The sequence below is a fragment of the Coccinella septempunctata genome, chromosome 1 (genome assembly GCF_907165205.1).
Source record: "Coccinella septempunctata chromosome 1, icCocSept1.1, whole genome shotgun sequence".
NCBI lineage: Eukaryota > Metazoa > Arthropoda > Insecta > Coleoptera > Coccinellidae > Coccinella > Coccinella septempunctata.
The window spans coordinates 43,490,041-43,503,559 of record NC_058189.1 but is presented as its reverse complement, the minus strand read 5'-3'; the positions used below and the strand labels follow the sequence as shown (position 1 = coordinate 43,503,559).

Genomic DNA, 13,519 nt, shown 5'->3' with positions numbered 1-13,519 from the left:
TTTTACGGATTATGAATCCTGAATAGTTGACCATCATCTGAGTGAAAATCTCATCTTGAAACTGATAAAAACATAGAAGTTATGGTCAGCTGACTGCGCGCTCCCTAGCGCAAATTCGGTGTTTTATACGGAAAAGGGTCGAAAAAGGGTAGTCTCCAAGGGGTGCAAGTAAAGTTTTTTACGGATTATGAATCCTGAATAGTTGACCATCATCTGAGTGAAAATCTCATCTTGAAACTGATAAAAACATAGAAGTTATGGTCAGCTGACTGCGCGCTCCCTAGCGCAAATTCGGTGTTTTATACGGAAAAGGGTCGAAAAAAGGTAGTCTCCAAGGGGTGCAAGTAAAGTTTTTTACGGATTATGAATCCCGAATAGTTGACCATCATCTGAGTGAAAATCTCATCTTGAAACTGATAAAAAGATAGAAGTTATGGTCAGCTGACTGCGCGCTCCCTAGCGCAAATTCGGTGTTTTATACGGAAAAGGGTCGAAAAAGGGTAGTTTGCAAGGGGTGCAAGTAAAGTTTTTTACGGATTATGAATCCTGAATAGTTGACCATCATCTGAGTGAAAATCTCATCTTGAAACTGATAAAAAGATAGAAGTTATGGTCAGCTGACTGCGCCGCTTTATATCGCGAATTCGGTGTTTTATACGGAAAAGGGTCGAAAAAGGGTAGTCTCCAAGGGGTGCAAGTAAAGTTTTTTACGGATTATGAATCCCGAATAGTTGACCATCATCTGAGTGAAAATCTCATCTTGAAACTGATAAAAAGATAGAAGTTATGGTCAGCTGACTGCGCCGCTTTATATCGCGAATTCGGTGTTTTATACGGAAAAGGGTCGAAAAAGGGTAGTCTCCAAGGGGTGCAAGTAAAGTTTTTTACGGATTATGAATCCTGAATAGTTGACCATCATCTGAGTGAAAATCTCATCTTGAAACTGATAAAAACATAGAAGTTATGGTCAGCTGACTGCGCGCTCCCTAGCGCAAATTCGGTGTTTTATACGGAAAAGGGTCGAAAAAGGGTAGTCTCCAAGGGGTGCAAGTAAAATTTTTTACGGATTATGAATCCCGAATAGTTGACCATCATCTGAGTGAAAATCTCATCTTGAAACTGATAAAAAGATAGAAGTTATGGTCAGCTGACTGCGCCGCTTTATATCGCGAATTCGGTGTTTTATACGGAAAAGGGTCGAAAAAGGGTAGTCTCCAAGGGGTGCAAGTGAAGTTTTTTACGGATTATGAATCCCGAATAGTTGACCATCATCTGAGTGAAAATCTCATCTTGAAACTGATGAAAAGATAGAAGTTATGGTCAGCTGACTGCGCCGCTTTATATCGCGAATTCGGTGTTTTATACGGAGAAGGGTCGAAAAAGGGTAGTCTCCAAGGGGTGCAAGTAAAGTTTTTTACGGATTATGAATCCTGAATAGTTGACCATCATCTGAGTGAAAATCTCATCTTGAAACTGATAAAAACATAGAAGTTATGGTCAGCTGACTGCGCGCTCCCTAGCGCAAATTCGGTGTTTTATACGGAAAAGGGTCGAAAAAGGGTAGTCTCCAAGGGGTGCAAGTAAAGTTTTTTACGGATTATGAATCCTGAATAGTTGACCATCATCTGAGTGAAAATCTCATCTTGAAACTGATAAAAACATAGAAGTTATGGTCAGCTGACTGCGCGCTCCCTAGCGCAAATTCGGTGTTTTATACGGAAAAGGGTCGAAAAAAGGTAGTCTCCAAGGGGTGCAAGTAAAGTTTTTTACGGATTATGAATCCCGAATAGTTGACCATCATCTGAGTGAAAATCTCATCTTGAAACTGATAAAAAGATAGAAGTTATGGTCAGCTGACTGCGCCGCTTTATATCGCGAATTCGGTGTTTTATACGGAAAAGGGTCGAAAAAGGGTAGTCTCCAAGGGGTGCAAGTAAAGTTTTTTACGGATTATGAATCCTGAATAGTTGACCATCATCTGAGTGAAAATCTCATCTTGAAACTGATAAAAACATAGAAGTTATGGTCAGCTGACTGCGCGCTCCCTAGCGCAAATTCTGTGTTTTATACGGAAAAGGGTCGAAAAAGGGTAGTCTCCAAGGGGTGCAAGTAAAGTTTTTTATGGATTATGAATCCTGAATAGTTGACCATCATCTGAGTGAAAATCTCATCTTGAAACTGATAAAAAGATAGAAGTTATGGTCAGCTGACTGCGCCGCTTTATATCGCGAATTCGGTTGTTTTATACGGAAAAGGGTCGAAAAAGGGTAGTCTCCAAGGGGTGCAAGTAAAGTTTTTTACGGATTATGAATCCTGAATAGTTGACCATCATCTGAGTGAAAATCTCATCTTGAAACTGATAAAAACATAGAAGTTATGGTCAGCTGACTGCGCGCTCCCTAGCGCAAATTCGGTGTTTTATACGGAAAAGGGTCGAAAAAGGGTAGTCTCCAAGGGGTGCAAGAAAAGTTTTTTACGGATTATGAATCCTGAATAGTTGACCATCATCCGAGTGAAAATCTCATCTTGAAACTGATAAAAACATAGAAGTTATGGTCAGCTGACTGCGTCGCTTTATATCGCGAATTCGGTGTTTTATACGGAAAAGGGTCGAAAAAGGGTAGTTTGCAAGGGGTGCAAGTAAAGTTTTTTACGGATTATGAATCCTGAATAGTTGACCATCATCTGAGTGAAAATCTCATCTTGAAACTGATAAAAAGATAGAAGTTATGGTCAGCTGACTGCGCCGCTTTATATCGCGAATTCGGTTGTTTTATACGGAAAAGGGTCGAAAAAGGGTAGTCTCCAAGGGGTGCAAGTAAAGTTTTTCACGGATTATGAATCCTGAATAGTTGACCATCATCTGAGTGAAAATCTCATCTTGAAACTGATAAAAACATAGAAGTTATGGTCAGCTGACTGCGCGCTCCCTAGCGCAAATTCGGTGTTTTATACGGAAAAGGGTCGAAAAAGGGTAGTCTCCAAGGGGTGCAAGAAAAGTTTTTTACGGATTATGAATCCTGAATAGTTGACCATCATCCGAGTGAAAATCTCATCTTGAAACTGATAAAAACATAGAAGTTATGGTCAGCTGACTGCGTCGCTTTATATCGCGAATTCGGTGTTTTATACGGAAAAGGGTCGAAAAAGGGTAGTTTGCAAGGGGTGCAAGTAAAGTTTTTTACGGATTATGAATCCTGAATAGTTGACCATCATCTGAGTGAAAATCTCATCTTGAAACTGATAAAAACATAGAAGTTATGGTCAGCTGACTGCGCGCTCCCTAGCGCAAATTCGGTGTTTTATACGGAAAAGGGTCGAAAAAGGGTAGTCTCCAAGGGGTGCAAGAAAAGTTTTTTACGGATTATGAATCCTGAATAGTTGACCATCATCTGAGTGAAAATCTCATCTTGAAACTGATAAAAACATAGAAGTTATAGACAGCTGACTGCGCGCTTCCTAGCGCAAATTCGGTGTTTAATACGGAAAAGGGTCGAAAAAGGGTAGTCTCCAAGGGGTGCAAGTAAAGTTTTTTACGGATTATGAATCCCGAATAGTTGACCATCATCTGAAAGAAAATCTCATCTTGAAACTGATAAAAACATAGAAGTTATGGTCAGCTGACTGCGCCGCTTTATATCGCGAATTCGGTGTTTTATACGGAAAAGGGTCGAAAAAGGGTAGTTTGCAAGGGGTGCAAGTAAAGTTTTTTACGGATTATGAATCCTGAATAGTTGACCATCATCTGAGTGAAAATCTCATCTTGAAACTGATAAAAAGATAGAAGTTATGGTCAGCTGACTGCGCCGCTTTATATCGCGAATTCGGTGTTTTATACGGAAAAGGGTCGAAAAAGGGTAGTCTCCAAGGGGTGCAAGTGAAGTTTTTTACGGATTATGAATCCTGAATAGTTGACCATCATCTGAGTGAAAATCTCATCTTGAAACTGATAAAAACATAGAAGTTATAGTCAGCTGACTGCGCGCTTCCTAGCGCAAATTCGGTGTTTTATACGGAAAAGGGTCGAAAAAGGGTAGTCTCCAAGGGGTGCAAGTAAAGTTTTTTACGGATTATGAATCCTGAATAGTTGACCATCATCTGAGTGAAAATCTCATCTTGAAACTGATAAAAACATAGAAGTTATGGTCAGCTGACTGCGCGCTCCCTAGCGCAAATTCGGTGTTTTATACGGAAAAGGGTCGAAAAAGGGTAGTCTCCAAGGGGTGCAAGTAAAATTTTTTACGGATTATGAATCCCGAATAGTTGACCATCATCTGAGTGAAAATCTCATCTTGAAACTGATAAAAAGATAGAAGTTATGGTCAGCTGACTGCGCCGCTTTATATCGCGAATTCGGTGTTTTATACGGAAAAGGGTCGAAAAAGGGTAGTCTCCAAGGGGTGCAAGTGAAGTTTTTTACGGATTATGAATCCCGAATAGTTGACCATCATCTGAGTGAAAATCTCATCTTGAAACTGATGAAAAGATAGAAGTTATGGTCAGCTGACTGCGCCGCTTTATATCGCGAATTCGGTGTTTTATACGGAGAAGGGTCGAAAAAGGGTAGTCTCCAAGGGGTGCAAGTAAAGTTTTTTACGGATTATGAATCCTGAATAGTTGACCATCATCTGAGTGAAAATCTCATCTTGAAACTGATAAAAACATAGAAGTTATGGTCAGCTGACTGCGCGCTCCCTAGCGCAAATTCGGTGTTTTATACGGAAAAGGGTCGAAAAAGGGTAGTCTCCAAGGGGTGCAAGTAAAGTTTTTTACGGATTATGAATCCTGAATAGTTGACCATCATCTGAGTGAAAATCTCATCTTGAAACTGATAAAAACATAGAAGTTATGGTCAGCTGACTGCGCGCTCCCTAGCGCAAATTCGGTGTTTTATACGGAAAAGGGTCGAAAAAAGGTAGTCTCCAAGGGGTGCAAGTAAAGTTTTTTACGGATTATGAATCCCGAATAGTTGACCATCATCTGAGTGAAAATCTCATCTTGAAACTGATAAAAACATAGAAGTTATGGTCAGCTGACTGCGCCGCTTTATATCGCGAATTCGGTGTTTTATACGGAAAAGGGTCGAAAAAGGGTAGTCTCCAAGGGGTGCAAGTAAAGTTTTTTACGGATTATGAATCCCGAATAGTTGACCATCATCTGAGTGAAAATCTCATCTTGAAACTGATAAAAAGATAGAAGTTATGGTCAGCTGACTGCGCCGCTTTATATCGCGAATTCGGTGTTTTATACGGAAAAGGGTCGAAAAAGGGTAGTCTCCAAGGGGTGCAAGTAAAGTTTTTTACGGATTATGAATCCTGAATAGTTGACCATCATCTGAGTGAAAATCTCATCTTGAAACTGATAAAAACATAGAAGTTATGGTCAGCTGACTGCGCGCTCCCTAGCGCAAATTCTGTGTTTTATACGGAAAAGGGTCGAAAAAGGGTAGTCTCCAAGGGGTGCAAGTAAAGTTTTTTATGGATTATGAATCCTGAATAGTTGACCATCATCTGAGTGAAAATCTCATCTTGAAACTGATAAAAAGATAGAAGTTATGGTCAGCTGACTGCGCCGCTTTATATCGCGAATTCGGTGTTTTATACGGAAAAGGGTCGAAAAAGGGTAGTCTCCAAGGGGTGCAAGTAAAGTTTTTTACGGATTATGAATCCTGAATAGTTGACCATCATCTGAGTGAAAATCTCATCTTGAAACTGATAAAAACATAGAAGTTATGGTCAGCTGACTGCGCGCTCCCTAGCGCAAATTCGGTGTTTTATACGGAAAAGGGTCGAAAAAGGGTAGTCTCCAAGGGGTGCAAGAAAAGTTTTTTACGGATTATGAATCCTGAATAGTTGACCATCATCCGAGTGAAAATCTCATCTTGAAACTGATAAAAACATAGAAGTTATGGTCAGCTGACTGCGTCGCTTTATATCGCGAATTCGGTGTTTTATACGGAAAAGGGTCGAAAAAGGGTAGTTTGCAAGGGGTGCAAGTAAAGTTTTTTACGGATTATGAATCCTGAATAGTTGGCCATCATCTGAGTGAAAATCTCATCTTGAAACTGATAAAAACATAGAAGTTATGGTCAGCTGACTGCGCGCTCCCTAGCGCAAATTCGGTGTTTTATACGGAAAAGGGTCGAAAAAGGGTAGTCTCCAAGGGGTGCAAGAAAAGTTTTTTACGGATTATGAATCCTGAATAGTTGACCATCATCTGAGTGAAAATCTCATCTTGAAACTGATAAAAACATAGAAGTTATGGTCAGCTGACTGCGCGCTCCCTAGCGCAAATTCGGTGTTTTATACGGAAAAGGGTCGAAAAAGGGTAGTCTCCAAGGGGTGCAAGTAAAGTTTTTTACGGATTATGAATCCCGAATAGTTGACCATCATCTGAAAGAAAATCTCATCTTGAAACTGATAAAAACATAGAAGTTATGGTCAGCTGACTGCGCCGCTTTATATCGCGAATTCGGTGTTTTATACGGAAAAGGGTCGAAAAAGGGTAGTTTGCAAGGGGTGCAAGTAAAGTTTTTTACGGATTATGAATCCTGAATAGTTGACCATCATCTGAGTGAAAATCTCATCTTGAAACTGATAAAAAGATAGAAGTTATGGTCAGCTGACTGCGCCGCTTTATATCGCGAATTCGGTGTTTTATACGGAAAAGGGTCGAAAAAGGGTAGTCTCCAAGGGGTGCAAGTGAAGTTTTTTACGGATTATGAATCCTGAATAGTTGACCATCATCTGAGTGAAAATCTCATCTTGAAACTGATAAAAACATAGAAGTTATAGTCAGCTGACTGCGCGCTCCCTAGCGCAAATTCGGTGTTTTATACGGAAAAGGGTCGAAAAAGGGTAGTTTCCAAGGGGTGCAAGTAAAGTTTTTTACGGATTATGAATCCTGAATAGTTGACCATCATCTGAGTGAAAATCTCATCTTGAAACTGATAAAAACATAGAAGTTATGGTCAGCTGACTGCGCGCTCCCTAGCGCAAATTCGGTGTTTTATACGGAAAAGGGTCGAAAAAGGGTAGTCTCCAAGGGGTGCAAGTAAAATTTTTTACGGATTATGAATCCCGAATAGTTGACCATCATCTGAGTGAAAATCTCATCTTGAAACTGATAAAAAGATAGAAGTTATGGTCAGCTGACTGCGCCGCTTTATATCGCGAATTCGGTGTTTTATACGGAAAAGGGTCGAAAAAGGGTAGTCTCCAAGGGGTGCAAGTGAAGTTTTTTACGGATTATGAATCCCGAATAGTTGACCATCATCTGAGTGAAAATCTCATCTTGAAACTGATGAAAAGATAGAAGTTATGGTCAGCTGACTGCGCCGCTTTATATCGCGAATTCGGTGTTTTATACGGAGAAGGGTCGAAAAAGGGTAGTCTCCAAGGGGTGCAAGTAAAGTTTTTTACGGATTATGAATCCTGAATAGTTGACCATCAACTGAGTGAAAATCTCATCTTGAAACTGATAAAAACATAGAAGTTATGGTCAGCTGACTGCGCCGCTTTATATCGCGAATTCGGTGTTTTATACGGAAAAGGGTCGAAAAAGGGTAGTTTGCAAGGGGTGCAAGTAAAGTTTTTTACGGATTATGAATCCTGAATAGTTGACCATCATCTGAGTGAAAATCTCATCTTGAAACTGATAAAAAGATAGAAGTTATGGTCAGCTGACTGCGCCGCTTTATATCGCGAATTCGGTGTTTTATACGGAAAAGGGTCGAAAAAGGGTAGTCTCCAAGGGGTGCAAGTAAAGTTTTTTACGGATTATGAATCCTGAATAGTTGACCATCATCTGAGTGAAAATCTCATCTTGAAACTGATAAAAACATAGAAGTTATGGTCAGCTGACTGCGCGCTCCCTAGCGCAAATTCGGTGTTTTATACGGAAAAGGGTCGAAAAAGGGTAGTCTCCAAGGGGTGCAAGAAAAGTTTTTTACGGATTATGAATCCTGAATAGTTGACCATCATCCGAGTGAAAATCTCATCTTGAAACTGATAAAAACATAGAAGTTATGGTCAGCTGACTGCGTCGCTTTATATCGCGAATTCGGTGTTTTATACGGAAAAGGGTCGAAAAAGGGTAGTTTGCAAGGGGTGCAAGTAAAGTTTTTTACGGATTATGAATCCTGAATAGTTGACCATCATCTGAGTGAAAATCTTATCTTGAAACTGATAAAAACATAGAATTTATATAGATTAAACTTCGCGCCTAGACGATTTCAGTTCAATTGATCGAAAAATTATATCGAACAAATTCATTTTTCCAACGAATTGTTCGAATTATCAAATTTATATATGCCAAACATCAAATATTTATATTATTTCCACTACTAATCTCATTTCGTAATGCAGAAGCGATTTTTCGGCGAAAATAATAGTAGGGGTACGCCACTGGCGGCCGTCGCCGCTTCGGGTATCTTCGGGATTCTGTCAGCTAGAAATTGTCAGCCAACTTCACACCGCTACAAAAGTTACTGTACAATCAAACTGCTTTCTTGTAAACCAGGCTTTCGCAACAAAATTATTTCATGTGCATACTTCTCATACAAAAGATTAACCATGTTTTTGGTGTCCATTATGTATTTTGATAATCAGTATATGGAACATGATGTTTACAACTTTCATGTTTGTTCAAAAACGATATATCCATGTGTTTCATGAATTATCCATTTCTAATCCTCAATGTCTTCGACCTGCTTCCGATGACGATTCTGAAGCAAGGATTCTTTTCAAAATTTAAGGAATCCAGTTATGCAAATGTCAGAGAAGAGATACTCAGTTAGGGAGCTATAACTGCGCAAAGTTCCCGGTTTTCCGCGTTTCACGTAAGTAATTTCAGTCCCTCCGTCATACTCTATTTTTGTAACTCTTCAAAAATACGATGAAAATATTTGAGGATGAAAATTTGTTGACAACTTTGGTAGAGGTTATCTGAGGTGGCGATACGAAGAATATTTTTGCTAATTAGTGAATATTTCGTAAAGATGCACTTCAAACAGGTTTTTTCTATTGACAATTCATGGCCCACTAACCTAAAAGTGGTGGGTGCGTATGTTAGATCGGTAAGTTTTCGCCGAGACAATATTTTTTTCGAAACAAGGCGGAACCACTCACATGCAGCAGAGCGATAACTATCCTCGTCTTCCCACTTTGTACCGCTATGGTACTGATGGTGGTCGTTTTGGCCATCGCCGAAGAAATAGACGGCGTCTGTAATTCACCTTTATCGGAATCCATCTTCACCTTTCACTCGGCTATAATATTCAGCACTCGATATCGAAAAGTTTCGAAGACGTCACTGATCGCGAACTCAAAAACCGTCAAAAATTATCGAATGTTTATTTTCGATCTGGTTTTTGGCAAGTCGGAAAAAATACGGAGTTTATTTTCGTTCGGAATCGATTCGTTCAAAGTCCTGGGATGCCGCAGAAACAACTGCCTGCCGCGGGGCGATCTTGGTCGCCGCTTGCTTCGCGGATTGCATCGTCCCGATGACCACACCGCGCGTCTGTGATCTCTCGCGCGTAATACTTGGATATTGTTTGTTGTAGAAGTTAAACTCTAGCCGAACATCATTCTATCTGCAGGAGCAACCGGATAGTGACGTCACGCTTCTTTTCCTTGGCCATATTGGAAATGATGTTAATTGGTTCTTGCGAGATGTTGATACGGTGTGGCAGACGAACGATATTTTCACCTCGTTATCCTAATTAGAATTCGAGTACGGAAAAAAGACGGGAATGTCCAATTATATTCGCGGCCATAAAGGAGGATTGAGCAATTATTTGGATCGCAACGGGATCCTGGCTGCACAATGCTTCATCCGACTTATTTCTGCCGATGGAGCGTAAAAGTGGTCTGCTGGGGGAAATAAGACATCTTTCTCACTCAGAAAATTTCGTGCCCAAGGACATTTTGAGGACAACAAAGATTTCGAGCAGGCGACAACACAAACGCGATATGTATACATATGATATGGTATGTTAATTTTAGGTGGTTTAGTTCGAAAGTGGGACTTGTACACTCGTAGGAATCTGTAGAAACATTTGGTGACATTTTTCTTCAATGGACAGAGGTAGCGCTGGTGTGGAGACCATTCGTATTACCTATCTGTTGGTTTCGTAGGGGGCCCAGAATTCAGAGATTGCCCTGCTTCGATAAGAAACTATTACGACTAATACTCGTACGGGTTGAAAATTTCATATAGGGTCCATAACTCTGCTTCTGTCCAAGCTTTCGACTTCATATTTTTTCTTTAAACAATAGGCTCGAGAATGAGCATAACCTAGATATATTTTCATATGTATACAGGATGTGTATAGGTTGTGTTTTTTCAAATGGCAGCCGACTATGTTTTTGTAACATTTTAGGATTTGCCACTTTGCCACGCCCTCTTTCACGATCGAAGGTTAACCTTTGGTTTAGTGAATTTTACAGGTTATAGGCGTTACACAATCACACAAAGAGTGGTTAACTATCAATAAACTTAACCAATTCCTGAAGTATGAAAGCTGAAATGAAATCACAGAATTTTTTTCATGAATTTCATTCAAAATATAAATCATAATCGCTATTTAAAGCATACTTCAATCAACGATATAATACGGAAAATACGTACAAAATAACCTAGTGGCCGTTTTTCAAAATTGGTTTGCTTTAGCGACTTTCCAGCAACTGTACCATATGTGAAGGCAGCCATATTCACAATACTGTGAAATGTTGAACGCCCTTGCCACAGTCGCCCTGAAGTCATCATTTTACAGTGATTTTCTCTTTTCTCCACAGTATGTCATTTCGTCCGTTAAGTTTCTGTTAATAAACATTTATGATTTTGTTCAAATGACATGCCGTAAAACTACGAAAGAAAAACTAATCGACAGTCTTGGAGCCAAGAATCTATGAGTAAGGCTATTATAAAACATGGAAGCAAAGGAAGGGAAGCATTTGGTATTTCTCAGGCGACGCTTAGAAGACATATATAGACATAACCTTGGTGTGTAAATCTTAAGATTTAGGAAGATTCAAAAAAATATTTTCAACTGAAATTGAGCTGGGGTTAGCGGAACACATAAAGTTTTTTGAAACGCGACTCATTTACAAACTAGCTGTTTGTGTAATGAAGCGTGTGAAAAAGCTGCAACTGTTCAGAATGCAAGTAGGCTTCAAGTAGACAGGAATCTGGTCCATCAATCCTGATATTTTTCCAGACTACACATTTGAACCTGCAGGAACAATCTATATTCCGTTGAATCAGAAGGATATTTCAGACATTACTTATTCCCAGCTCACATTTGCCATCAACTGAATATGTCAACACTTCTTCAGTCCAAAAAGATGCTAGTACCGATGCTGAATCTATTTCACATCCAACGTCAACAAATAACGATAGAGTTAATTCCTCACAAAAGACAAAAGACCTGGTACCAATCACTGACATATCCAGTTGCTACTATTTCGCCAGCACCACAGGACCAGTTCAATCGAGGCCAAGGAAGAAGAGAAAGAATCTAAACCAGACAAAGGTAATTTTTTTCCAACTTCTGCTCCAAACATGCAAGAAATTATTGCTAAAAACGGACCACAGGATCCACGGGCAGAAAAGAAGAGACATCAACCTGATGATGAAAGAAATATTCCTGCTACCAACACTCCACCATCAGAAAAGAGATTGAGACTATCGAGACACCGTACAACTGCTCAGATAGATGATAGCTCAAGAAGCGAAGATTTTTTTTCACTTTTTTAGCTCGGTGAGGGTTGGTTACGATGTAGGATTTGTTCTCTTTTGGGCTGATGCTTATGCGCTGATCTCCCAAAGTCTACCAAACGATATACTTGTGAATGGTTTTGTTAATATTTTAGTATGTCATTTTGTCCGTACCCTATGGACAAAATGGTTTTTGTGATCGGTTTCATTTTTTCTTAATATATATTTTATTATAGTTCCTGCTTAATCAAAAGACTTTGATACTGATAGTCAATGAACCTAAAATGAGTAAAAACCAAGGAGAGTGATTAAAAATGCATTGAATAAAGAAATATGATGAAAAAACACCATGTTATTTTGTACGTACTTCCCCTAATAATAAAGAGTGGAGATACCAAAAATTGTTTTATTGATTCAAACATCGTTATAGATTGTTAATATGGACATATGGGATTTCGATATTACCGCAAATATCAGTGATGAAGAGGAACCTCGACGACCTAAAGTGATCCGTCATACACAAAATTACATATTTCGAGGTTTACGACAACTACGATTTTTTCAAAGGATTCAGACTTTCCAAAAGATCCGTTTTAAGGGTTTCAGATGAAATAGAGCATTTGATCGCTCATCCAACAGGAATGCATAATCAAAAAGTTGTACGTAGAGTGATGGTTCCGAACTGCTCCCAATATTCACGTTGCTTGCTATGTGTACACAAACAGTAGGCACTCACAAGATATTTATCGAATCGCAAAATTTTAACTGATTAGTAACCAAATGATTCGAAGTTATTCCGAATTACTGTAAACTTCCCATTCAATTATGTTCTGTTTATATTCACGAATTCAGACAAATGTCACATCTTCCACAAAGAAACTGATCAAATAACCTACTTTTAGTTAATATTTATTTATGTACCAAGGACGAAAAACTGTCTATTATAGTCGAGCCTGCAAATTGATAGCCGAGGCGCAGCCGAGGATAGCAAGCAGGCGAGACAATATAGACAGTTTTTTGCCGAGGTGCATATTACATTTTTTCGTCGACCTCACATACCTTTATGAAAGTATAAAGTTATCCGATTTATGGCCTCATCTAGGTGTCCAGAATTGCCGTTTCCCTGAGCTCTGATGAAGTGGTACTGTTATCCATAGTCACATATAAGTCACAGGCACTTATGTTTTCATCAAATTCTGTATTCACAAAATTGATTCAATCGGCCCGGGATCTAATATATTGCTGAGTGATGGAAAGCCGGACTAAAAGTAAATCAGTACGAAAAGTGAATCAGTACGAAAAGTACTCGCCTTCAAAAATAGCCGACTTTTCGTTTGGAAATTAGTACGTAAGATGTCATTTTTGTTCAGGTCGACGAAAAAGTAACTCATTTATTCCTTTCAAGGTTAGAAAATATAAATCGAACCGAGGGGTACGGAACCCTCCATTATTTATTATTACAAAATTATTGTAAAACGCAAGCTTTAAGTTAGCCATCAAGTGGTGCATGATAACCTAACTGAAATCCTTAACTGTCCGTTAATTTTGGACATAACGCACTCCGTTCATAGATTTACCTGCATTTTTTAATTATGCCTATTTATGTGTCAAAGCAGCGTCTGTATGGAAGAAAAATTCAGAACTATTCAACATAACTCAACCATCTTTTTACCAGTCGAGTTCTTAAATTTCAGCGTATCTTTTGACATGAAGGCAAAGTCGATGTTCCGTTGAGTACTACTACGATTTTCTAATATGACAAATTTCAAATTGCAATACCTCAATTTTTTCAAATGTA

At 39.2% G+C, this 13,519-nt stretch overlaps 2 protein-coding genes across 7 annotated transcripts in view; one reads left to right on the top strand and one right to left on the bottom strand.

Moving 5' to 3' along the window:
* The window catches only part of LOC123322982 (titin), a 147,434-nt gene that overhangs the window by 108,434 nt on the left and 25,481 nt on the right, over nucleotides 1-13,519 (bottom strand). Inside the window, exon 1 of one of the 5 annotated variants that reach the window (XM_044911118.1) lies at nucleotides 9,129-9,446. The exons of the other annotated variants lie outside the window; for them this stretch is intronic. Within the exon in view, the coding sequence (XP_044767053.1) occupies nucleotides 9,129-9,251 (123 nt within the window). The 5' untranslated portion in view covers nucleotides 9,252-9,446. Of the gene's footprint in view, nucleotides 1-9,128; nucleotides 9,447-13,519 lie in introns of those variants that run through there. 5 annotated transcript variants of the gene reach the window in all.
* The window catches only part of LOC123322985 (adult-specific cuticular protein ACP-22-like), a 77,385-nt gene that overhangs the window by 48,573 nt on the left and 15,293 nt on the right, over nucleotides 1-13,519 (top strand). Inside the window, exon 1 of one of the 2 annotated variants that reach the window (XM_044911121.1) lies at nucleotides 9,677-9,992. The exons of the other annotated variant lie outside the window; for it this stretch is intronic. Within the exon in view, the coding sequence (XP_044767056.1) occupies nucleotides 9,855-9,992 (138 nt within the window). The 5' untranslated portion in view covers nucleotides 9,677-9,854. Of the gene's footprint in view, nucleotides 1-9,676; nucleotides 9,993-13,519 lie in introns of those variants that run through there. 2 annotated transcript variants of the gene reach the window in all.